The following is a 26,927-nucleotide window of genomic DNA, read 5'->3' as shown; positions in this document are numbered from 1 at the left end:
AAACAAAAACAAAAAACAACCAAACAGTGGAAAAATAATAATAAAAGGAATGCCAAGCCCTCTCCTGATATGCATACTTGTCAGACCAGGCCCGCTTTGCATTCCTTTCTTTCCCTCCCTCTCATTCTCAAAGTGCAAAGAGAATGGCATTCTGCCAAAGCATTCTGGCTGTGATACATTTGGGCCCTGAGACTGTTAGGGATCATTTCTCTTCAAACTAGCTGAAGGAAAACTGATAATTAACCTACGGTAGGTAGGCAACACAAAGTTGCGTTGACTTTGCTGAACAATTTCAGCAAAAAAGACTGAAAATGAAAACAAACATAGATCATAGATGTGCACTATTCTGAGACTATCCAAGCAAATCCCCCTATCTGTTTAGATATTCCTAGCAAAGCTTTTCTGATCTTCACAGTTTGCTTATAACTGTAATGGAACTTCCCTATATATGCCAGCTTGAGCCAATTAACTGTCAACAGTTTAATGAGTCAAGTAATTACATCTAAGATTCTGCATTTCAGTATCCCTACCACACACCAAATCCTCTTAGCTGGCTCAGGTCCCAGGGCTGTAAACATGTGCCAACAAAGTCATTTTCAGGAATATACAAGAGAGAAAAGGGTCTACAGTATTTCACAGGTTGTGCTAACAGAAAGCTGCATGCAAAACGTTAGAATGCTGTAATACAGACTCAGTGCAGTAGATGCAAGTTGTGCAGTGCATTAAGATGGCAGCAAAAATGAGAAAGGTACATACTGCAGACAGTGTTGTCAGCAGAAGTTAATTTCTACTTGTTTAATAATGCAAGATGACTGCAGACAGTCTGTGAATGCCTCTCAGAGAAGTTGTTATCCGTAACAGAATCAGGTAACAGAAATCCCAACAGACAGCCACAGTAATGAATTGCTCTCATTCCATTCCTGGCTATAGAAGGAGGCTCATGTAATACATCCAGCAACTGAACAAAAGAATAATTGTGCTGGTCAACCATCATGTCAGCTCTGAACAAAAAAAGAAAAAAGGCTAAAATCTTCAATGGTGCTGAAATTTAGTTGAATTACCTGACTCCCAGGGAAATCATTTTGTTAAGTCAGAGAGGTGAAGGTTCAGATTCACTCACATTTGCACAAATACGTTACCTGCAGATGTTTGAGTGCACGTGGGTGTCAATATATACGTCCAGCTACGTGTGGAGCTATGGGTGTGAATGCAGATGAGCATTTTTGTTGCTTTGTGTGCTAAATTTCTGCAGTATTTCTTGTCTATTTGAGCGACATCTTGACAATCATTTGTTTTTTAACTCTTTGCTTTCTATATCATTTCCGAAGTAAAAAATATATATATATATCTCTCTCTTTTTCTTGATAAGAAGAATCATGCAAGAGCTGTCTCTTGTACATGGAAAGGGTAACAAAATGCAACCAGCCTTCCAGATGAAATTTTAAAGCATATTTATTATTCTTGGGAAAACCCAGGTGAGTTCAGTCATTTGATTTCTAGTGGAGTCTTGTGGAACACAACACACCAATCTCATTAGTGTCTCTCACACTTGTCTCTATCTTTCACAAAAATGAGACAGTAACGAAGCTGAATGCAAAGCACAGCAACCCTCTGCAAACCTGCAGTAGTGTTTGATGTGACAGATCACAAAAAGCAGACCCTGTCAAAAATGGATGTACAGGGAAGGAAAAGGACCCCAAGGTCAGAACTCTGTCCTTCAAAAGGTATCATTTTCCTTTTTTTCTATTTTAATTGGGATCTATTAGCATCTTAAGAAGAATTGAACTGTTGGATTTTGCAGTTTTTTTTTTTTTTTAAGCTTTTATTAACAGTTATCCTCATTCAGAAAAGAGTTATCCTCATTAACTAAATGTCATCACTATCAACAGAGAAAAGCTACACACAACAAGCCTGTGAGGGAAATCAGGACTTTCCCTTTTTATATAAACTAATTGACTAAACGAAAGTGATGAACAAACAGATTAAGTTGGACAGAAGGACAGTAAGTGCTCTGCTAGAACTAGGAAGGAATTGAAGATATACAGGTACCATATTTAGCCACTGGGACATGAACTCTGCCAACCCTACAGGAATATGGATAACACAAAACTCAAAAGCTGAGGCCTCCCTTATTGGAGCTGTACACTGCTCAAACCAAACAAACTGTTCCATGACCTGTCTCCTTTCATAGCCTTTACCAATTAGGCCAAAATTCTTAGTATTTTTCTTTCACTATTTAAATTGCTGGCATTATTAAAACAGAGTGCTTTGTACAGCTTCATTTCTAATGCTGGTAACGTTCCTTTTTAGGATTAGGGGGCTTTGTCCAGGTAACCTGCAGTTCAGATTCCCAACACAAGAAGCTTAGGAGATAATTTAAACTCTTCATATCTTTTGAGTTTTCCTCTGCTATATTTCTGCATTGTCACTGCCTTCAGCTATTGATGTTCATCAACTCTGAAGGCCTGCACAGAAAGCAACACACTTTTTTTGTTCTGGCTGTAAAACATTCAAGATATCTATAAATAGTAAGTTGGACAGTTATAACACTGGTATTGATGACTTCCTATGGTTTCTATGTAAAATTCAATAGTTCTATATACGATTTTAGACTTCACTGAGGTTTAAAGAAATAAGCTAATGAAGCAGACAGGGAAAACAAGAACAGCTAGCTATTATTCACATTTCAGGGATAACCAATACTTCATACTCCAGCTAGCAGAGCTTTATACAGAAATCAATATATCTGTGAGAAATGGGAATGCTTTCAGATTACATGTTCACAGCACAGCCGAGTCGCACACCCCGGCTCTCTTTTCCAGTGTCCAAAATGTATAGCACAAGACTTTTTTTCTGTTGTTGAACCTGACAGATAATAACTGCTGGCACTGAAATAACAGCAAGGAAGCATACGAACGTGATTAAACTACAGAGCCTTGAGGGAAATTTTCAGAAAGTGTTTGAATTGAGAATGTGTAGGGAGTACAAGAACAGAGACAGGATTTGGAATGACTTCTAGGACTTCTAGGATCCACTGAGCAGGCAATTTCACCTTTCTGAACCTCAAATCCTCTATTTGCATGTCAATATTACCACGCAAAGCTCTTCACAAAAAGCAAATGACCATGCAAGCAGCTTTGGAATTCTTTGACTGTGAAATGGCAGAGTTTAAGGCTACTTCGTTTATAAACCTTGAAGGTTCAGCATCTGAAAAATCACTGGTTTCCTATAATCCTGAAACTGAAGAAGAAATAATTATCTATATTTAAACATTTTAAAAGAATTTATTTACTTTATGGCTTTACAGGTTGGATAGCTTTACAAGTGCATTCGTTAAAGTAAACATTTTTCAAGATTAGCGATCTCCCCATTTTCTTCTTCCTGTTCTGCAGTTTTTCCAGCTCTATTTCTTCTGAAGCGTTAAAAACAACATAAGACCTCTGTAAATTTGGTTTTTAAACATAAAACCAAATAGCTACTTCAGGACAGTACATGGACAGCCATAACACCAGATAAGGAAGCAGAATCCAAGACTTTTCTCCCTGTGTGTCGTTTCCCATTACTTGGGGGTTTTAAAATTGCCAAGCAGAGACAAAACCAAACATCACAGCAGAGAACTCCCAGCCAGAATTCCTCTCCAGTTCCATTTGCTCAGCTCCACTTGGCAAGACTGGAGACATGCAATTGGCTTCATCTTCCCTTAAGCCACTTACAATTTACTGTGTTAGCTTCCAACGAGGGGACAAGGGTAGTGTATGTCAGCAAAAGGCAAGAATGAATAACCTAAACCATACCAAAGGCAGCATACAAATAACCCTATTTAAACACGCAATTTTGGTGTCAATTATTTATTATCTGCAGCATTTGGAACATGTGCTATTGCTCAAGGATAAGACACAAATACCAGGCAGTCACACCCAAAAAGAAAGAAACATTTTTTTTCTGTTACAAAATACTGAAATACCAAATGAGTATCACCCAAATGTACCTGGAACTAATATAAATATCCTTTCAGTAAAATAATCAAAGCTCTCACTTGAATAACAAAGGAAACCCAACATAAAAAGCACAAACAAGGCAGAGAAAAGAAATAATGTCTGCATTTAAGAAATGAAAGGAAAACACAGAACTGATGAAGAAAATCGGGGAGCCAAGGAAAGGGGTTTCAGAATAGAATTTCAAGATTTATGCAGCTGGCTGTGTACACAAACATCTGCATTTCTCAACTACAGGAACGTTATTTCTTGGCTTAAATCCACAGTCAGCTAGAATTTCAGAGTCATCTTGATCACAATCAGAGGTTATTTGTGATGCTATTTCAATGAAGGACAGCAGCTGAAACTTAACATTCTTTCTACTTAATGTTCTCAGGAACATGTTCTGTCCTCTGCCATAACTGATTTTATTTTTCCCCTCTAAGCAATGATATATTGTACTATAATATGCTTCTGGTATTATTTCCACAGTGCAACCATCAAGAATTAGATCTTGTAACCTTGCTTATTAATATCTAGTGTCTTCTAGTGGCCGTGATAGTGACAAATGTTCTCAGAATCTAGGCAGATTTCTAAACAATCTTTTGGACTATGAAACCATTGTGAAAATTAAGACATACAACATCCACACTGCTGTGCATAGCTCCTGTAAGACCTGAGCCATTTCTCTCTAGGCTAAAAGAAAATGTTGAGGGATAACATTCTTGGTGTTTATCTGAAACCTTTTTATCATGTATTTAAAGCAGTCATCATCATAAATCTCAGTCCCTCTCCCCCCCATCCAGTTATTACACACAAATGCAGAAGGAGGCTCTCTATTCCAGTGCTAGTATTTTTATATCTGACATATGTATTTCATTCTGAACTCCCTGCAGTGCTGTTTCCCTGGCTCTATTCCCAGGATCCTGTGTTGCATTCTCTGTGCAGGTTCTCTACTCTCCTTGTTATTCCTCTCTCAAGCATCTTTAGCTAGCATCATGCCTCTTTATTGGCTGGAAAATCTCAAATGTCTTTGGATACAACTAAACATTTAAAGCTGCGGATTTACACACCAATTAACTGCAAAACAGGATCTGTTTTTGGGTTGTTAAGATGCATCATTTCCATTAGGGGCTACAGGGTTGTATATATTAAAAAAAAAAAGACAACAAAAGCTTGAATGAGAATTCTCTTTCTGGTTACTTTCATTGTTCTGTTTCACAGCCAAACCCTGCAGAGGCTGTGACAAATTGCGAGGTCATGATCAAATTTAATAACATCTCACATTCCCCTGGAAATGCTACCAGGGAGCAGACAAAAGAAAGCATTTGCTGAGCTCCTAGGGGAAAACAAAGTATTTGCTCAGAAGTCCTTGGTATGCAGATGGTGTCGCTGCCTTTAGAAATGGGCTTAGATCTGAAGTCAATAGGAACAAGCTGGTGGGGATGACATAGAGGGAGGAAGCATGCCACAATGTAGCTTAGGAGGACAACCTACACACGAAGATGGTAGCGCTGGTTCTTTGTTCCTGCATTTCCGCTGTGTCCCAGGGACAGATTGATAACTTCTCTGCTCAATCAATTAAAGGAAAAGAGATTGCTGTATGCATATAAGGTGGAAATTAAATAAGTAAAGAACAAGCTTTCAAATGGCCGTGTCCCTTTGCGAGCAGCGAGCTGCGCATCGCCCCTGACAGCCCGAATTGCCAGAAGGCAGCCAGTGCCACCGCGTGGCCACTCAGCGCTCAGTTCCTTCTTCCCCTACATTACTGACCAAGCAGGATACACTAAAGATGAGCCTGCAAGGCACAACAGGTTCCTGTTCAGTGTGATGAATATTGCAGCAGGTAAGTTATAACTGTGCTACAAGGTGAAAAGAGGGAAAACTCAAACAGGTTCTCAGCAAACCGAGCACATTTCACACCAAGTAGACTGTCCTCCAGTATCTTTGTACCTACCTGTGCCGGGCTTCAGCCGACTCTCGGCAAGCTCAGAAATTGCTCCAGTTGTAATGGTCTTCTTCAGTCTAGAAACTCCAGAAGCTGCTGTCACTCCTGGTTTTGTAAGCATATCATCGCTGCATGCCCTCTTCAGCTACAGTAAAGAGATTTTGTGAGCAACCAGAAGATTCTGAAATTGACTATTCCCATGAAGCCATTCAAAACCCAGGGTCATGAGAGAAAAGGACCATTTCCATAAAGTAACCCAGTGCAAATATTGCTAAAAATCCTCTCTCATTTTTAATTTATTTTTATATTACTTGTATTGCATTCTAGATTTTTGAGAAGTGGGTTAAGAGACAAAACCGTTTCAAGACTAAAGATAGAAAACAGGAACAAGTGTTTAAATTAGCAAGTAACTAAGATGATGGGAGAAAAAAACTACAGTAGTAGACTACTGGATATTGCCAGTTTCTCAGTTGCTGCCCTGAACAGCAACCATTGGATTTCCTCACTGGTTTACCTTTACTGAAATATTTAGGTCTCTGCATTTCAGTGCCAGCTGACACATTCCATTTCATGGAAGAAGAACTACTTGCCTTACATGCTATTTTACAGTATATTTTTTAAAATAGTATATGATATCACTATATATTATTCACATGCCTTACTGTACAAGAGAAAGCAAGGAACTGTTGTTGCTATGCTGCCTTTCTTGGGACAGGAGTTTGCTTTTAAGTTTACTCTAAATCAGAACACTTAAGTACCAAATCATCTCAGACCTTTTGGTCAGCTGCTTCCCCATTTCTGTACCTCTAACAGCTTATGTAATTCTGATAAAACCTGAATGCATTTCTCTTGAAAGTAAAGAATTTTAAAAGACCAAAGCTCTAGAGACTCCTCAGAAGGGTATTTTTCTATCCTTCACAGTTTGTGGACACCTAAGCTGTTTTCACAAATCAAAACCAAATTCCCTAGGGGTTGTTCAGTGACACACAGGGGATCCATTAACCACAGGCTGAAAACCACTGCTCAGGTTGAAAAAGAATGCACATGATGATGTCCATTCATCTGGTTAACAGTTTCTAAATGTAAAATCTTAAAGCAAAATAAGATCTCTCTCAACTCCAATTCTTTCTCCTTTTTGTCTCTGACTCAGTCTGTGGCTTCCTGGACCCCATGAGCGTGCAAGTTTCAAAAGCTGCTGCTGATCTGCTTCCGGAAACCAAACAATGTTTCACCTTCTGCCAGAAGTTTTTTCAGCTCCCCTTTAGTAGCAGAAACGAATAATTTGAACCTCAGCAACCTCTCTACATAACTTAGTCAGTGAATCCTCTTTTACAGCAGCAACTGTTGGCTTTTTCTAACTCTCTTTTTTCAAATATACTAGAGGGATGCTCTGAAAGGACATGCTCCTATTTTATGATGTTGGACCATGATGTTCACAGCAGATGTTGGTGGTATAGCAGTAGAGGCTGAACTTTTCCACCAGTACTCACTGAACTTTGTTGCCGTGCAAGAGATGGCAGCAGAGAGGCAATCTGACAAAACACTGTCTGACATGGAAGTGCACATGAAGCAAAGGCACCTAATTGAATTCCTCCATGCAGAAAAAATTGCACCTACTGGCATTCATCAATGCTTGCTGAATGATGATGGAGACCAAACAGTAGACGTGAGAACAGTGAGGAATTCCAATAGTGATGACATGGTCAATGGATCCCCTTCACTGGAGCAGATTTTTTTATTTCTATTTTAAACAAGTGTGGCATTCAGACTCATGTTCATCGCTGGTGAAAGTCCATAGCTAATGGTGGTGACTATGCTGACAAATTGTATTTAGTAGTTGAGAATTTGCTCTATCAAGTAGTGCTATTGTGCTTCATACCTGCCACAGTTTCTATGGAAATAAATTGGAGGCATTACTTTCGGAGTGACCTATGTAAACTGATGATCTTGCATTTACAGGTGTTCAACAATCTCAAAATATTAGCTGTAATTAGGAAGAAAATCCTCTGCATTTAACATACACGCAAATCAATCATATCAAATTTCTGGACTAGTCTCTTCAGCAGCATCCCTTCAGAGGTGCAAAAAACAAGGCAGAAATGCTTGCACAGCCCCAACTGGATTTAGTACCTTGCTGAGCCGAGATTCGAAAGCGAGTGAAGTCGAGGACTTGGATGTCTTCATTCCTGATGAAGCAGTGGAAAGCGACTTTCCTCTGTCAACCCCATGACTTCCTGGCTTTGACACTGCACTCCAAGGCCTGGCAGTACTCTTCATTTTTTCTCCCCTTGAGTAACTCAGTCTACAGACCCTAAACAAAAAAAAAAAAAAAGTGTTAAAAAGTGTCTTTTCATCTGAGAGAGCAAAGCAGAGATACCTGGCATGAGTTTAAAGAGCTGAAAAGGATTGGTCAAATTTTGTTCCTTCTCTTATAAACATGAGACCTCAGCCTATAGTGTCCTTCAATACAGGCTGCAGCCATTTACACTTTTAACAATGACTGGAAACATGAAACAACACAGACAGAACAGGGATTTTTGTTGGGACTCTGCAAGTCAGAAACCTCTGTCAACCACAGCAGAAAACCCACGAATGCCGAAGCTCAACAAAAGAGCAACTGAGGACACTCGTGAGAAAACCTGCAACAACAAGGACAACGTTGGCATAAAAAGAAAACTCTTTCTTACTGTTAGATCTAGGACACCTTCAATTGAAATACTACTCTTTTAAAAAAGCCACATGAGAAGTTTCCTCAGTCATACAGAGAATATTATATCTTTAACTTATCAGTCTTTTACAGAAGCAGTTGATGTTGCCCCGGTGATAAAGATGCATTTCACAATACCAAGATTTACGAACCATGGTAAAAATAACAACTTCCTTGCAAATAACAAAACAAAAAGCAGATCCACTATTCCTCAGAGATATGCTTATGCAAGAGAGAAATCCTGCCAGGATCAGGAAATAGAATTTTTTAATTTTTTTTTTAATTATAGCTGAATAAACCTGATCTGCCAGCAAGAACAACTACTCTGCCCCTCTCAGTAAGCAGACTGCTGAGAATTCAGTAGCTCAACTCCTGTAGATCTAAATCCATACATTTTCAACCCTCCATTTCCCTAATCCAAACCAGGAGCAGAATAAAATAATTATATCTATATTCCTGAAACCCCACGAGCCTGCAGGGCTGGGAGTAGGAGGGAGAGGAGACCGCCTGCTATCTCCTCCACACTTCAGTATGAGCAACATTTTTCTTCTTCAGCTTCAATTCTAAAATAGACACAGGATGCAGTTACATATCAGTCTTGTGTTGACAGAAGCCAGCTTGTTTCTACATTTAACAGGTAATATCCAGAGATCTACAAAGAGATCAAAGTCTCATCAAGGGGAAAGCACGAAGCAAGCAGTAAGTGCCTGCTGTTCATCACACAGAAGTCCAGCTGGGCAGGTGGATGGCAACCCTGTGACAGAGGTGCCAAAACGATTTCCTCCTGGCTGAGTCAATAGAAGGGCTTAGATCACTTTTTTATCCCACAACTTACTTTCTGCATGATTTCACATTCACAAATAGCACTCACTGAGCACATGGAAAGCAAATCACTTAAGGGACAAGACACAGTCAGCACTCACAGCAGCTTCCGTGTGCCATCATGGTCTGTTCAAGGAATGCTTTGCAGCACAGAGGCAAAGGGAACATCAGGTGCTATGCTGCTGTCTGGCAGACCAAAGCCAGCAGGTGGCAGTTGCTGTTTATCCTCAGTGCTTCCTGCAAGGTTTGCCTGCTTTCCCTGCAGCTCTAACCTGTCAGCTGCTAAATAAAGAAATTACAATATTACTGGCTAGTATTATTAATAACTATAGATATTCCTCCATTAAAATTCTTAACACATACACAGCATAGAGCCATCAACTGATCTCATTAGAGGAGAAAGCAGTACTGTTTCTGTTGATAATCATGCTGATCACAGTTGGCTGCTTTTTTGAAGCCTGGACAGATACATAAACCATATTACAATAGAAAATATTTAGCATCTCCAGACTCCGTGATCTACCTTACAGAGCTTCAGTGCTTGCACATATGTAATAAACTGCTTTATAATGAGCATACATTCACTGTATTTACATGGGTGAACAAGCAATTACAGATGCAAGCTATCTTCCTGATTAATCTCCAAATTATGCAGATTTGGGTTTTTGTACAGTCAGTGGTTGCACATACCCTCTGGATTTCTTCATAATTACCTCATACTTTCCTGCTTTAAGATGCACAGATGCTTTCTTGGTGCCCAAAAGAATTTAATTTTGAGTCACTCGTGGCATTTTGAAGTTGCAGTGGAGAGATAAGCTCATGAGAACACAATGCTGGAAGCAAAAGGAGGAGCTGGAAGCAAAAGGAGGAGGTACCAAAAAACAAAACAAACCTGAAGCCATATGCAGCCAGTAGCCTGCAGCAAAGCAGCTTTATCATGTAGTGATAGCTGAGTTGTGCCATCTGCATTTAATAAGAATGTACCACATCAAAGAGATGAAACTAACATTGAGAAGAGGATATTTGGATTTGTTCAGTGTTTAGTTTCCCACAAATTTATATGGGAATCAGCATTTGTGAGATGTGAAGTTGATGCTTCTGATGCAATTGACTAACCTGAACCTCTATTGCAGATAAAAAGGTTTCCATCTGTGAAGAGGAACCCCAGTATTTTCCACAAGCCTTGTATGTACTTCAAAGAATAAAGACAAGTTTCACACCTCTTATGCAGGTTTCGCTCTTAGGCAGGCGACACACATTATTAGAAGCACTGCTTCGAGAGAAGTGCCAAATAAAACTACTTCAAAAATCAAATAAAATGGTACTGTGCTTTGATGGGAGCAGGAAATACATCCTAAGAGTTTGCATCTGCTTCTCTTTGCCTCAAAATTCAATTTATTGCATTACAAGAAAATAAACCAAGAAAAGTTTAGTATCAAGTAGTGGCCCATGGACAGAGTTAGGCAGGCAGCAATGAACTGCCAAGAAAACGTTAACTTGGGTATCTCTTGTGGCTGCAGACAGTGGGCATTCAGGAAACAGAACTTGTGTTTGTGCACCAGTGGGTAATGGCTCCCAGTTAGTGTACAGTGCATTGAGAGAAGCCTGCTAATATCAGCGTTTCCTTTCAGAAGAACCCCAGAGAGATTGTGACTTAATCTCTAGGCTCCTCACAGAGGGAGGAAAATAATAAATAAAAGTAAATAAAAAGCAAATAATAAATAAAAGAAAAAAAAGTTGCTTTACACAAGAGATGCAGTCAAGCTGCTGTCACAAACGCAATGACAAAAATCACTGCTTTTCCATCCCTTGTGTCTCACACATTCAGATGAGGCACACTTCTGCTCGCTCTCCCAGAAGATGACTTTATAAGCAATGTCCAGATCTCTACAATTTTCATTTCTTTCTTCACATTTTACAGGGAGCTTTCTTTAGGAAGCAAACAGATCCCAGCCCTGCCTCTCTCTGCTGTCAGCCAGAGCAGCTCACGAGTGGGCTGCAGCTACAGCCCAGCAGAACGCTCTGCTTGGAGCTGTGCTCTGAAAATGCATATAAACTGAAGATAAGGAGCAACCCCATGCTGAAGTAAGTGGGGGTTCATGCCAAGAACGTATCGCTTAAGAGCAGCAAAATCAATTCCATTACCAGTAATTTCCAGAATTAGACAGAAGGTCTTTTTTAAAAAATGTATTTTAAATAATTATTTCCTACTCAAAGAACACTGGTGTTTGAGTGTCTCTCCTGTCAGAAATGGGTGCTGCAAATGAAATAACAGGAGGGCTTATAAAAATGGAAAGCTGGTCCTGACGGAGCTTTTCCTCTCAGTAATCCTCAGGATTCCCTGCAGGCATCAGTCTCTAACAATTCAGGCCATTCTGTACAGCACATCCTAACTCACTGGCTTTTTTAAAGGGGATTTGGAAAATCTCGATGTGCACTATTTTGGAAGTTGCCAGAGGAAGCTTTAGAGTGGAAAAATGGTCCATTTTACTTACAATGTTATTGTTTTATTAAAGATTGAAAACATAGACAATTCTTCATTAGTCAGTCTGAATGCACTTATTAATAAAAGTTTTTAGAACTAGCCTAGAATGATTCCCATTTTATGGCTAGAAAAACTGGATACAGAATTTATTCCAACTCTCACAGGCAGTCAGCATAAGCAGAAACAACGGCAGGTCCCTTGGATCTCAAGGCTTGGCTATCCATCAAAGGAGGAATCCACCCATCTTGTAGAACAAACATTCTGCTGGCTGTCAAAGGCTGCTTCCCTCTGAATAACTAAATAAGATTAGATTGAACTGAATGGCAACAGAAATATTCTACAGTCAGGAAACCTAGCAGTTACACTGTTAAGTACACAGATATCACTAACAGAATATCACTTGCAGAAATTAATCTCCATAAGAAACTCCCAGAGAAGAAAGGAGGACATACACAGAGTTCTGTACCCAATGTATTTCACGTGATTTAGGTTTCAGTGCTCATCTCTGTGTGTAATGCTATCTACTCCATAGAGCAGCCTAGCCAAAGCAGAATCATTCAAGTTGCTTTGGCCAAACAAATGAAAAGAATAATTGTCAACATTCTTTATAACTCTCACCTGTAATGAGTAATGTATGAGATAGCATGTTCATTCAGACCAATGAACGCCCATTTCTGAAAAAAAGAGGCCAAAAAGGACCATCTTTGAAGAGAAAACTCTCGAAGGACAGATGTCTGTTAGTCAGGTTGGTTAAGAGCCCCAGCCCAGTGCCATTTTCCCATAATTCAGTTACTTCTATTGTATCAAGATGTCAGACTGTTCCAGGACCTTCAGTACAAATGTTCGTGAAAACAAAACAATTCTCTTGTTTGCTGTTGTTGTTTCTGGCATGCAAAATTTGCATCATGGTCATGCTATCCTCCTAACCTAACCAAACTCTATTATCAAACGATCAACTGGAACGCAGAGATGGATAGCGAGTTCCAAAAAGTGCAAGACCTTCCCTTCTGGCCTGCATAAAGCTGTACAGCAGGACAGCTAAAGCAGAATGATTTTCTGCCTTTCACACAAATTCATTTTGAACAACAATTTTCAGGCTTGACAGATGCTTCCATATGAGTCATATTGGTTTTCAGGCTGACACCTGGAACCCAGCCAGGTCACACACCAGGGAAGCCCACAGTCTAACACAAGAATTGCCAGGGTGGAGGTTGCTTTTTGTATGTGCTATCTGCAAGGAAGACCAGACTAACAAAAACAATCTGTTACTCCATTGTGGTCATCATTAGCAACTTTCCTTAGGTATCAGTTCCTTTCAGCTCTGTGTTTAATATTTCTGTATTCAACATCCTCTTTTCATTTGGTTTCCATTAGCATCAAGCTTACTGAAAGCATACTATCTCAGAGCAACAATCCTCTGTTACTCTTCCAAACAGATTTGCTGGCAGTTTTTCCAGTGCAAAGCTTAACTTTCCCTGCAATTGCATTAAAAATCCCTCAAAACCACAAGTCAGATCATCCACTTCCACCCAAAAAATCAACCCAGAGGAATAGGTAAAGTGTGCCAGCACCTCACACCTGACACTCTTGCTGGCCATAAAAACAGAGAATCAATTTTAAACCTGACCCCAATCACTCAGGCAGCTGTTTCCTCCGGTCTACCTCAGCAGACATACTTTCCCATTGCATTTGCAGTTGAATTTTCATGTTTTGATGGTAAAGAACAAGACAACAAGGCAACACCTTGAAATTTTCATGTCCAGACTGCATGCTACAGCAGGGAAAAATGGTTGATTTTATGCATGCCTCAAGCAAAGATGTTTTTGTGTTTTTGTTCTTTCAATTTCAGTAGCTCAAAAAAAAAAAAAAAAATACAGTAACACAGCCAGGCAGTTGAAGAATCCAAACAGTTTTGCAAGGAGTTAAACTCTTAGATAGATTTTAGACAGAAAACGTGCAAATGAAAAAGCAGGCCCAAGGTCACCTAACTCATCACTAGAAGAATACAAAACAAAGCAGTATTCCAAGAATTTAACCAGCAGTAGTTCTGATCCAGCTGGAGGGTCACACCTCCAACACCTTCTCTGTTATCTGAAAATTGTTTGCTTTTTGAGGCATTTTTCAAGGATACAAACAACTAACAGAACAAAATCCGTTCTTCTGCAGGATTCCTAAAAATCTCAGCAGAAAGCCTTCAATACAGCCTCAGATAAGAACGTTCTTAGTAGAGCACAGGGCTCCCTTCCTCCACAGCATGAGGAACTACAGCAGAGCCAGTTCCTCTCCCTTCCCTTCACAGCACCAGTTACAAGCTCACAGCCTATGGAAACTCCCCTTTATCTCTCAGAGACAGTTTCTGCACCACTGGTTACTGAGGTAAGACAATCTCTGGTGTTTGTGTTGTTCAAAGTGTTTCTTGCTTATTTCCTCAGCATTCATAATTCTCTAAAACAGATACGTATTAACCAGTGTATAAATATACCAGATGGTTATGAAGACATGTAAATAACAGCAGAAATGGTCCAAGTGATGACAGTTCCAGGTAGCCACAAAGGACAAGTTTCTGGTCATCAACTCAACTTCCTGACCCATCCCAACATGGCTGACAGGTCAGCAACCGCACAGCTCCACTTCTCAGCACTGCTCCAAACAAAATGCTCTCTTCCCACACCAGCTATTAGTGTCACTGATGATTTTTCCAGGCACAGAGCAGCACATAGCCTGCTGCTCATCCCTACACTCATTCTCCCTGGAGTTTATGATTTGTGACTTTTATATGCTTAGTTAGATCCCATAGAGAACACAGAAATTACAGTAAAACCCTCACAGGTGTGTATGGACATAGGAGATATTTAGCTGTATTTCTTTTCTCCTTGTTCTACATTACTGACCATTTATAAAACAGGACAAAAATCATACAAGAAACCCACCAATCTAACGCTGTGCTCTGAAACAGCTGAGAACCATCTTCTGTTTGTCCATGGATATTCAATCTTCTCCGCCCCCTCCTTCCTCACGCTGATTATCTAACCAGCCACCACCACGCATCTCAGAAGAGAAGCTGTGCTACCTCCCAGTGACCTTCCATCATACAGAAAATACAGGGATAGGGAAGCAAAGATATCAGCTCGTTTGTCAGCGTTTTGCTCGCGTGTCCTCCAGACAACAGCAGCAGCTACCAGCTGGATGGCATGAGACCTGAAGTGATGAAGCACGGCCATGTGCTGGCCTGCAGGAAGCAGTTTGCTGTGCTTCTCTGGTTGCAGTGGATGCTGTCTCATCCAAAAGGCAGGTAGGGTCTTCTACTAACTGCAGGACAGACATATGGACTTGAATGTGGCAACTCTGAACCCAGATGCACCGTGCTACTGATTATTGCACATCAGGAAAAAAAAACGTGCAGGGTAGGAAGGAAAAAATCAGGGTAGGATGGAAACACTGAAAGAAGGGAAGAGGGCACAGGCAGCATGTTCTCCAGCTGGGAAAGCACATAAAACATGGAAGGCATATATACAGGTTGCACAATAAATGACAATCTTCCCCAGAAGGGAGAAAACGATGCCATGATCCTGAATTTCCTAGCTTCTGGAATTGCAATCGTCATCACCACAAAGAATTAGGTCACTCAGGGCTTTCCCCACTACGTCCCTGCCTTGAATACAAGGGTTTAAGTTATGTTCAGTATATTGCACATTGAGAACAAAATGTTTTCAAACCATTTCAAGGTAGCCACTGCCCATTAACCCAGGTTCTTTGAACTGCTGCCCCAGTGAATACAGCACAAAGAGTGACACATACAGTTAACACTTCATGTTTTGTCAACTCATAAGGAGAAGGAAAAGGTTTCATTTTATATAGAGCAAGAGCTATATAATTGCTAGAGAAATGAAGAATAATTATAAGTGGTTTTCTGGGTAATTACCTGCAATTACATTTTTCTGCAGCACAGGAGGATAGATAGAGGAACAAGAAAGGGAAGGAATGAGCCCATTTTTAGGATGGCAGAGATGCACAGCAGGTCATTTCAGAGTACAATGAACTGGTACATAAACACAGACTGGCAAGTTTCCTTTGTGTGTGATGCACAGCTGGGTGACACCACAATCAGTGCACTGCCTTGGGATTCCTCCTGATTTTGCCCTCAGCTCCAACACAGATTTCATGGGCCACCTCAGCCCTCTTACATTTATGAGAGCAGAATCGTAACCATTCACTGTACAGCAAACTTATGAAGATAAACACATGAATGATGGTCATTCATGTGCCTTGGAAAGAAACTCTACTAAAAAAAAAAAGCAAAATTATAATGGAAAATCAACATCTGTCACACGGCATACAATGAGCAGCCCCAAATATTGCCATATGTTGGGATGTTTCCCTGATTCCCCTTTTCCACCAATCACAACAGGGAGAAATAATGGAGATCTGGAAGCCATCCCTTAGGGAGATATTTATCCTCTGTCAAAGTGCTGAGAAGGCCATTTATTAAAGTTAGGAAATGGGGAACTTCTGAACTTTTACGAGTGATGTTGTAAACTTCGAGCTGAAAGGCTACTTTGGGAAGACAACAGTAGTAAATTCTAAACCTGAAGGAGAAACTAGAAGACTTCTGAATTTAAAAAACAGTCATACTGAACAGGAACAGAACAGATTTAAATAACAGTATCAGGGGTTTGTGACTATGAGTTACAGGACCACTGAGGGACAAAAGGACCCACTGTGGTGTGCTGCATAATGAAATGAATTTGTTTTAAAACAGAGGAAAGCGAAGAGGTAGTACACGTGTGCATGTTAGGATGAGCTATCCCTGTGTTAGTCATCTGCCACATTCTGTGAACAAAACCCTGCATATTTCTGCAAATCAGACATCCTCTCCACAGCTAAGCTTACAGGGACAGAAAGTGCTTCACAGTTTAGAAAGGGTAAAAGAGGAACAGCATTCTGGAGGTGAAACAAAGAACTGGTAGGGAACATTCATAAGAACTTAAGACAGCACACAAGAGAAGGTGGTAGAGAATCCCTGTTTTCAAACCAGTTCTACCAGTAATCCCTTACTGCTACATATACAGAACGTTAATTAACATCTCCACAACTTTGCAAAGCTATGTTACATGTTATATAAACACAATTATTATTACGAACATGCTGCAGCCCAGAGTATACTTTTAAGGCCACATGTCAACGTGGTACAGCTCAAGGGCCCTGCAAAACCCAGAGCAGCTGCATGCTTTGGTGTTACGGGATGGTACTGTCTGGCAGGCTCTGCACTGCTGTCACTGGTCCCCTGCGGAGAAGCGAGCTGCCAAAGCTATTTGTTTAGCAGCTTGTTCCTTTCTGCCCTTTCCTCAATGGGCTGCGTGAACATGCAGTAGCAGAGGAAAGTCTGCTCATGCTCCTGCTTGGTTTAACTGCCGGAACGCAACACTCGGCTCCCAGAGAAGAAAGGAGATGCAGACACAGAAGTAGCTTCAGCCCTTCTGTCACCCAATTCTACGAAGCCAAGCAGGAGAAAACAGTAGCCAGCTCTCCAGATTCACTTTTTGGTAGTTGTAATGGCTTCTAGATCACCCCCAGCCTGTTTTCTGTAACACAGAATTGTTTGCACTCTACATTTTTTGTGTTTCGTGCAATTTAAGTTTAATTAGAGTGAAATACAAAAAAAGTACTGCTGAGCATTACAGGCTCATTCACTCTAAGATACACCGATATTCCGACAATCCTGATACAATTATTCCCAGCTTAAAAAGTAAAATACTTACAGTGAAAGCTTGTCCTCTTTTCTGCATTAAGAAGAAAACTGTCTCCCACTAGCTTCTGACAGCATGTGCAAGCCAGACTGAAAATACAGGGCTTGAGCGCTTCCCTGAGAGGAAAACCACATTGCAGCGAGACAGAGAGCTGCTTGAGAAATGATTCACATACGGAAGCAAGCTGGCTTCACCAGCACTTTGGCATTCAGCACACACACGCACACATATATGCACACTTGCTTACTCAGGGGAAAGAGAAATATTATATTTTCATCAAAGCAAGGCAGATTTATTCAAGAAAGCCATTTCAAAAGCACAGAGATGCTTCACGGATTAAAGCAGAGCAAAGTTTTTTTCAGTATCTCATCATCCTTACAAGCAGATCTGGACCCTGGGCAGACACGCTAGCAGAAATAGCTGGAGTCGGTCCTGAGTGACTTTTCTCGAGCTGACCAAGAAGTCTGGTCTCTATTTAGGGACTAGAATGAGCAAGGATCAACAACCCACTTGCTTAATCTTTCTGAAGAAAATGTAGTCTCTGAAAATAGGAAGGAAATTGTCAGAGGCTGTGACAGATCAGGCACTGAGAGCATCAGTGGTCAACGTCCGGTGGGTGTCAGGCACCCACGATCAGCTGTAAGCCCCTAAGCACTCACCCAACCAGGCCAGCTGATACTGGGAGCTCAGATACCTGCAGTACCAACCTGACCCAGCCTGCTTTGCCAGTTTCTTCAGTACCTGAGGACAGACTGGGTCATCACAGGCAGAAGAATTTATCAATGCCATATTTCTATACATCTGATATTTAGAGTCTGAGATTATTCACAGCTCAGATAAGAAAGCAGTACTTTCTGTCATTCATATTAACCAAGCTATGGCAGGTATTGCCATCTACACAAATGGTTTCTCCTCCCTGAGGAAGCAACACTGCATTCAGGCATTCAATCACTGCTTACAGGCAGTAAGGTAGGCTGCAAGAACCTCTGCTTTGGCACTGGACAACCCTCAGAGCCGAATAGAAATGAGAAGTACTGACAGCACTTACATACTTCAGTTTTGCTAGAATAGTGCCACACAATTTCCCCAGGCCCAGCAAGACCAGACAGTACATTTGTTTATTGGGTTTTTCAGTAGCACTTACATTCATCTGATCTCTTCACTTAGACCAAAGAATTATTCAACACAAAATCTTCTGAACTGAAAAACTGCATTTCTGTTTAATGAACAAAGAGCCCAGAAACAGACAGCTAAAATGAGCTGGCTGAGGTCATAAAGAAAGCCTGTGGCCTGTCCAGGGCATTAACCATAGTTACTTTCACACAGCCAGGATGAGAAAATTTCAGCAGCAATATGAATTTCTTTATTTCTTTTTAAAAGAAAGTGCCAGGTTCTCACCCAACCAGTAAATCTGGTCAGCAGACAAACACATGAACAGATGGCACACTGGTTGCATGCTGGTCAAACCCACCAGCTCTTCTAACAAGGGACAAAAGTTAGACTGAATCTCACTCACCAATGCACCTTCATTACCCTGCGTGTGAGGACTGCAGGTGCTTTATGGTGCAACCTGCATCACTGGTGTAGTTTCACAGGAACAAATAGGATAGCACATAACTTAAAGGAATGGGCAAAGGGCAGAACTTCCAGTGGCACAGCTCATTTGAGATTCAAGTGTACATGCTACGTGGAAAAAAAAAAAAGAAAGGCTCATAGGAGGAACAAGATGAAGAGTATCTTTTACTGATTTTTTTTTTTTTTACAGCATTTAGAGATATTTATGCTATTTTTAACTGCTTTTGTGCATGCAACAACCTTAATTACAGAGACAGAGATTCCGTAAGCAAGGCTATTATGTCAATAACAACATCTTTTATAAAGCAAGTCTGTAATTCAGCTATAAGGCTTGGTTTTATAACTCCAGACAGTAATGTGCCAAGAGTAATTACAAGGGAAAGTCTGCACCAGACAGTGGGTATAAGTGGATTGAGGCCATGGCTTTGGTCAGTATTTACTCCCCTTTCCTCCTCCTCCTCCGTAACTGATACAAACTTCTTTATTTTCTCAGTTCCACTACAGATGTCAGGAAGTTCAAGCAGCCAGCAGACATGTGCAGAATGAATCATGGGGCACCGCTTTCCATTTTGACAAAAACAACTGCTGTTCAGCTAACAAGATGATGCTGCTGATTGAATGGGTGGATAGAAAAAGTGAACTCCTGGAACTGCTGCCAGGAAGGCTGCGCTAGTACAAGAAAGCTGTGTACGCTCAATTGGGGAACTCAGATTTTCTCCTGCAGTGCCACTTTTCCTTGTGTACACCTGCAGCACGTACCCTGTGGCACAGCTACCAGCTTTGACCTGCAACCAGAACAAACATTTCTGCTGGAAGAAACTGGAATCATTAAAGCTGGAAGGAAGAAAGCAGATATGATTTATGGAACATGGAGTGCTACAAGAGACAGAAAAAGCAGCTTGAAAGCAGTTTGTTGCCTATTGCCAAAATTTCAGAAGACCAGACAACAACTTGAAAATTTCCAAGGGAACAGCCACAAAGTACGTCAAAAATAGAATTAGGAAACTGCCTGATTCAAAAGTAAGAGTCTGTGAGAGGAGCCAGCATCTTGCAGTATTTCTGTCATCTCCATCCAAATCACTGAAGAGTTAATAGACATCTATCTACCAAAAAAAATCCAACCTACAGAACATGACAGAATGAGGAAGGAAATCTACATGGCAAAGAAATATTCACAAACTTGCTGCAATTCATACATATAAAATAAAAGCCTCTTGTTGCTTTTTCACACACGTATCTAGAGAAGTTGGCGTAGGGACATCTGAAAATTACAGAGAAAAATTCTCAGCCATAAGAGGCACAGCAGCAAACCAAAGACAGTGTTACTACAGTTACTCCTCTGTTCAAAATGCAGATATATCTCAATCTGTGAGAAACGCAATGCTCAGCTCTCTTCCCTGAAAGGGGAGATAAGACTTTCAATGTTTTCTCACTTAACTGTTTTATTTCAGTAATGAAATTAAAAAGACTTAGAAGAAGAACACCCCTGGTCTTTATTATTCTTCACTGTTAATTTTCTGATGCACAGGCTCTAACACAGCATTAACAACACAGAATTACCATATTCAAGTTGCACAGCAAGTTCCTACTACCTACACAGACAAAGTACTGCACAACCTGAGTTGCTCTCTCTCCTTACAGGCCGAGACAGACTTCATGTTGGAGAAGCCAGCATTTGATCACCTTACAGGAGAGGAATTAGAACAGATATCCATTAGAAAGATTAACAGAAAGTCACTTCATTAAGTTTTTGCTGATCACTGACAGTGGAGAGCTGTGCAGGAAAATTAAGGACCGAAGATGACGTGTGCTGGAGGCTGCCTTCGAAGCAGAAACCCCAAAGGGATGGTGTAGGAATGTCCCATCTCACCGCTTTGAACTCCTTGATGCATTTCAGGGAGACGGAAATAAAAGAGCCAAGGTGCCAGCTTTGTTTTGAAGGGATTTGGAAGTGCTGACAGACCCTGAATGGAACCAGAACTGCAGGGCATGCCTGGATGCAAAGTGTGCATCACAGGGAGCCCAGCAGCAGCAAGAACTAGGACAAATTAACTGAGAAAAATGATGAAGCACAAGGAGCTCAAACCCCAGAAGACTAACATGCCCTCTAATGAAGATCAGGATTTCAGGAGAAAAAAACAAAACAAAACAAAAAAACCCACCACTATTTGCAAGGTTTAGTTCTCTATACAGTAATATCCTAAAGTTCCATTCCTGTTCTTACTCTTTGCATTTATTAATTTTTTTTATGGATTGTTTAAACAGCACCAGCAGCTTAGTAACCCTTATCTGTTTCAAAGACAGTGAAACAAAGGCACCTAATTTATTGACAATACATCAAGAGCTAGTAAGGATCTTCAGCACCCATTGATTTCAGCCCCCAGCCAGTAGGAAGTCAGCAGCTTTGCAGAAGCTGGGCCTGCTGTTATTGACAGGCACCCAGAACTGCAGCATAAAGATTTGGCTTTGGTGGCCTAATCAAATGCAGGAAAAAGGGGGAATCTAAATTAACATTCAGCAACTGATTGCTTCCAGTCAACTTGTTTGAATGACCGCACTCACTGCTGCCTGAAAGCTGTAGCTCTCAAACACGGAGATTCAACTCCTCCAGCATTAGCGGTCATGATACAGCATAACTGTTAAGAAACACGCAGGAGGGAATATGAGGCACATCTGTGAACTCATCACTTGGAGAAGGCAAAAGGAACTACTGCTGGTAAAATGAGGACCAATAGGCCAAGAACACCCAAGGAACTTGGCAAAGAAAGCCACTGTGTGGGAAAGAGGGGAAGATTAGGAAGTTCAGGACAGCAAAGTCTGTAGTAGTCTCTCTGGTAGTGCCCATCTAGCAGTGCTAGTGTGGCACCCAGCCACAGTTTGGGAATACAGAGAAAAGAGAACATAGAAGGCAGATCATTTTTTTCTACTACAGACTGAATAAACCTGAATAGGAATGTCTGTTCCTGTAGCGAGTACCGTAATTCCACATCCTTCATTAAGATTAATTAGTTACTTGTTGGCAGTATCAATGGAAAGGTCAAGCACTGGATTGATCAAGGAAAGCCACACTGCCCTATTGCTGCAGGAGCTGCTGGGAAAGCCATGCTCCTAGCAAAAAGTTTGGGCTCTCACTGCCCACATAACTGACTTCAGTTCTCTCACCTGAGGACATCTAACGTGAGAAACATCAATCTTACAGCCTTCCATTACCATTAACATTCACTATTAAAGATAAGAACTAATGTATTTCCTCTTTGATATTGTGGGTAATCTCATTCAGAGCGTGCAGGCAGCCTGAGCTGCCCTGCTGTATCTCAGGGAGCTGGAAACCTTCTCCCAACAAGAAACCCCTGCAGCAGTTACCATGGTAACACCAGTATGAGACATTCAAAGGCAGCTCTCCCACAATCACTTCTATTAGGGATCAAGAAGCTTTATTAAGAAAAAGCAGAAAAAGCTTGAAACCAGAAACCCAGGTCAGGTAATGGAGTAAGTGGACAAGGAACATACAGAGAGATCTGCTCTTACCACCACCTGGCTGCACACAAAGCGCTCGTTCCATTCAAACCTGAGGCAGCACTGAAGTTGGCAGAATAAGCTATTTTTAGTCGTTGAAAAATTTGTTCCACTGCCACATTTCAGCAGCAATAGCTCTGTGAACCCCTCCAGAAGTGCAATAGGGGCTGTGCTGTGGCTCACTACCACAGCAGGGCCAGGCTGTGGGATGTATTGCTGCCCTTAGCACCCAGAGGGGTCTTCCTTCCTGCAGGGGACATCGGTGGCACTGCAGGTCCAGGCAGTGCAGCACCGCCCAACAGTGGCTGGACAGCCCCAGTGTCACACTGCTATCTGCATGCAGGGGGAAACATGGATGCAGCACATAAGAAACTCACTTTGATGAAGAGCTATCCTGGGAGAACTAGAGCTCTAAATGTCAAACAATGCATTTCTTGAGGTTTGAATCCATAGCCTTCCAGACTGGTGGAATGCAACAAAGAATCTGCAGGACCAGATCTCCAGCCACCAAGTCACTTCAAGCTGGCTAAGCCAGGAACAATTATCACCTTGAGATTCCCTTTCTGCTGCGTATTTCCATGACAACTTTCCCCAGTATCAACTTCTTCACATTGGAAAGGTCTCTCAAATGAGAGTTTGGGCTCCTATAGCAACGGCTGAAATCCCTGGGAGACGATGATGTCTGAAACTTTACACAGATCTTTTTTTAGCCCACAACACGAGTGCATTTTAGATTTCATAGATTAAAGCAAAAGTACGCCTAGTATTGGGGAAACTGGGAAGAAGGAAACCAGTAGCTCACTGAAGTGGGACAAAACTGAAGGGACTATGGTCAAAAAGTATGTTCACTTTGAGATATAAAATGTTAAAGAGAAGGAAGAGAGGATCAAACAGCTCAAAAACCACACATCCTGCTCCTTCTCCCTGAGCTACAAATCAGAGCCACAAGGAACAAACCTGCTGATCCTGAAAGGAGATCTTGTTTAAATCTGTGTCTATATCACTGCAGTCTATCTGACCTGAAGAAAAACCAGCGAGTCAGGCTGCCTTTTCTGTTTTACCTCCCATATACCTACTGCCATCTCCAAAATGTGACCTGTTATTAATACTTCAGCCGTTTGCCATCATAGTGACAGATTCTCCAGCATAGAAAGCCTTTTTTTTTTTTAGTATTAGAAGAAAAAAATAACTGCACTCTCAAACATAAAATTGGTTAAATTCATAAGCCAAGGGAAGCATAGATGTTAAAGTAACTAAATCTACTGGATTTAGGCATAATTCACAAAGCAATTTACTGCTGTAATGTCCTTTCAAAGCCAAGAATTTAAAATCCCATAGGTAAAAAATCATTACATTTAGAACCTGGATGAGAGGTAGGAAAGCTGCAACCTCAGTTCATGGATATGAGAACTACAGAGTGAAAGTGTTAGGTGGTACTGCTGGAATGGAGCCCAGCACAGCCCTCTCTAGTCATGGAGAACCTATGGGCTCCAGGAGAGGCAAGGGCTGCAGAGCAACCAGCTACCAGCACTACAAACCTGACGTGTTTTCTTCTGCTCGTGGTACAATGGAAAGGTTTCCCTTCTTCTGTGAGAACATCAGTGAACCTGTCCTCTCTTCCTCTCTGTCCCTTGGGCTGCTGCAGTTCTGGGAAAGGAAAAGGGGCAGGCAGGTAGGTGTAAGAGTGAAAAGAATGGATTCAGCTCACTATTTTCAGCTTCCATCTTCAGCCATTTCCTGCTTCAGAAAGGACTCAGGAACTGACAACGTATTACAAAATAAAGTTCAGCTACAAAAACCTTTGGATTTTGTTTTCAAACAGCACTGCCAAAAATGACAGCTGAAGCCTATTCAAAATCTTGGAGGGACACGCAAAACCAGGATTTCAAGCAAAACCATTACTTCCAATGTTTGAACAATCTGCCTTTCAGAACCCTGTCTGGAGAACATTGCAATGTGGGATAACAACTGAGTCACTGCACAGGCCAAGTGAAATACTGTCATGTAATATTCCTGTATGCTGCCCTCTGCTGAAGTGCTGAGCACAGTGGATCCATCACAGGCCTGAGCAAAGCCACCATCAGCTGCACCTGATCCTGTCATCACACATGGAGAAGACATGCGAACTGAAGAGGTTTCACCTGGGACAAGGAAGAAGCAACTTAAAATTTCACATGAACAACTCATTGGAGATGTCTCAGACTCTCAGATTCCCTCTCCTAGCCTTAATGTTCCATCTGACTTCCCTCATGTGACCATTTGGATAATCTCATCAGGACTTTTCAAGCACATATATTTGTTCAAAGGTGGAACAGAGAACAGCACGAAGCAGAAAAGGATAAACACGTAAAGGGGAAATGGAAATGTTTAATTCAATATACATATTCATAAATAAATATAATTGTTTCATATAACCAAGGGTGAAAATACTTGTGAAATATTGTTATACTCACAAGCAAACAAACTCACGATTTTGGGTTTGGAAACACAGAAAAGAAATTAAAAGCAGTATTCCAGCTTCACATGTAAACTCGCAGCATCAAATACCAGCATATATCTTTCTTCCCTTTACGCCTTTGGAAAATAGGCTTTGCAGTCTGACTTCAAGATCAGCCCAACTAGGTTAGTGTGGATCAAAGAGAAGATTGAGATCTACAGTTCAGGGCTCCCTAGGGAGCTCAACCATCAACCTCCTCTCTTATATAAAGATCCCATAGTAGTAGATATTAACAGCACACTTTGCAACAGTTTCTGACCTTAAAATACAAAAAGCTTTAAAGAGTATAAGAATAGCAAGGGAAGAGCTTTGGGCAGGTCTGATGGTCCAGCCAGCAGAGGGCAGTGGAATTTAAGAGGAAAAGAGGAAAGTTGATGAAAATAACTTCAACGCTTCATTTGAAGAAGAACTCAGTTAATTCAGGTTGTTATTTGAACCTGCATATCCAGCACAAACAAGACACAGGGCAAGGAATTTAAGAAAACGAAAAGAAAAAAGAAATAAGAAAAAAATTACTTTGGATCCTTCGGATTTCTAAGCAGTCACCTTTCAGAGCACCGCATGGCATCAGGAAGATCTCATACTTAACTCACTGCTTAAGAACAAGGAGCAAATCTTTTACATCGTTTTCAGTTCTTGAAGCACACAGATCTGAAGCATCCTGCTGAAACCACCACAGCTATTTCTCGGGAGTTAAAAATGTATAGGTAACAAAGTTAAACCAAGCCAACATTGAAGTCAACAAGGCTATTTCTTCCAAGCGAACCCATCTGCAGTGTGCTGGGCTGAGCAGAGCAGTGCTTCTGCTCCACAGAACAGCAAAGTGAGATGGAACACACACATGTGAGTGAAGGCTTTTAACCTTGCAGCTCCTCATTCGCTGAGCAGGGCACAGAAGAAGAGTTTCCCACCCCATTACCGAACAGAGCAAGCACAGAAGGACTGAGGTTTCTATATGACTTGCCGTGAGCTCTGTTTGCATTCTGTGACAGAAAGGCAGACTTTCATTTGCTCTCTAAGCACCTTTGAAGTAAAGCTGCCTCTCCGCGCCTCCCTGCACCAGAGGCTGCTCAGATGGGCTGCAGGAGATCCCTGGCACCTCGCACCTTCACACACCTCAGGAGAGCCCTGAGGGCCACGAGATGAAGCCTCGCCACCCCAGGGACATCCTCAGGGCTCGGCCCGGTGTTGTGCAGGAACACCACCGCAGGACCCGCAGCTCCCGGCCCCATGGCGAGGCTGACCTGCTGCCCCCAGAAGTCACTCAGACGGAGCGGCGGGCGAGAACGGCGCCTCAGAGCTTCCCGCCGCCCCGCGCACCTGAGGCAGAGCGGCCCCGCACTGCGGCTCCTCAGCCTTCCTACAGCCCGCGGCTGCCCACGGCCCGCTCCCAGCCCTTCTCCATCCCACTGAAAGCCGCTCTCACCTGCTGCTGCTGCTGCTGCTGCCGCCTTCTCTACCGCCGCCGCCTCCTCCGCTGCCGCCTTCGAGGATGCTCGGGCAGCCGGAGCACTCACCTCAGCTGCACCGGCCCCAACGGCCGCCAGGGGGCTGCGGCACGCCGGGTAACGGAGCTCCCCGCCCTCAGCGCGGCCAATCGCGTGTCTCGGCGCGGAGCATGCATGGAGCTGTAGTTCCCCGCTCGGGCGCGGCCGC

At 41.8% G+C, this 26,927-nt stretch overlaps 1 protein-coding gene across 1 annotated transcript; it reads right to left on the bottom strand.

The window, feature by feature from the left end:
- Positions 1-5,154: 5,154 nt before the first annotated feature.
- LOC104913945 (cytospin-B-like) lies at positions 5,155-26,910 on the bottom strand. The gene is made up of 5 exons (XM_019622043.2): positions 26,698-26,910; positions 24,313-24,421; positions 8,053-8,233; positions 5,932-6,067; positions 5,155-5,543 (listed from the first exon to the last, which is right to left on the bottom strand). The coding sequence occupies exons 3-5, from the start codon at positions 8,197-8,199 to the stop codon at positions 5,455-5,457; spliced, it is 372 nt and encodes a 123-aa protein (XP_019477588.1). The 5' UTR covers positions 8,200-8,233; positions 24,313-24,421; positions 26,698-26,910; the 3' UTR covers positions 5,155-5,454.
- Between the last annotated feature and the right edge of the window lie 17 nt (positions 26,911-26,927).

This window comes from Meleagris gallopavo, chromosome 21 (genome assembly GCF_000146605.3).
Source record: "Meleagris gallopavo isolate NT-WF06-2002-E0010 breed Aviagen turkey brand Nicholas breeding stock chromosome 21, Turkey_5.1, whole genome shotgun sequence".
Taxonomy (NCBI): domain Eukaryota; kingdom Metazoa; phylum Chordata; class Aves; order Galliformes; family Phasianidae; genus Meleagris; species Meleagris gallopavo.
Note: the sequence above shows the minus strand (reverse complement) of the source record. Positions and strands in the feature narration are given on the sequence as shown.

What these genes read in the sequence shown, in the direction of transcription:
- LOC104913945 (XM_019622043.2), bottom strand. Translation starts at nt 8,199, where the DNA reads ATGAAGAGTACTGCCAGGCCTTGGAGTGCAGTGTCAAAGCCAGGAAGT. An exon ending in TCGAATCTCGGCTCAGCAAG is followed by an intron (nt 6,068 to 8,052) that starts GTACTAAATCCA and finishes TCTTTACTGTAG; the next exon opens with CTGAAGAGGGCATGCAGCGA. An exon ending in TCGGCTGAAGCCCGGCACAG is followed by an intron (nt 5,544 to 5,931) that starts GTAGGTACAAAG and finishes TTGATTGAGCAG; the next exon opens with AGAAGTTATCAATCTGTCCC.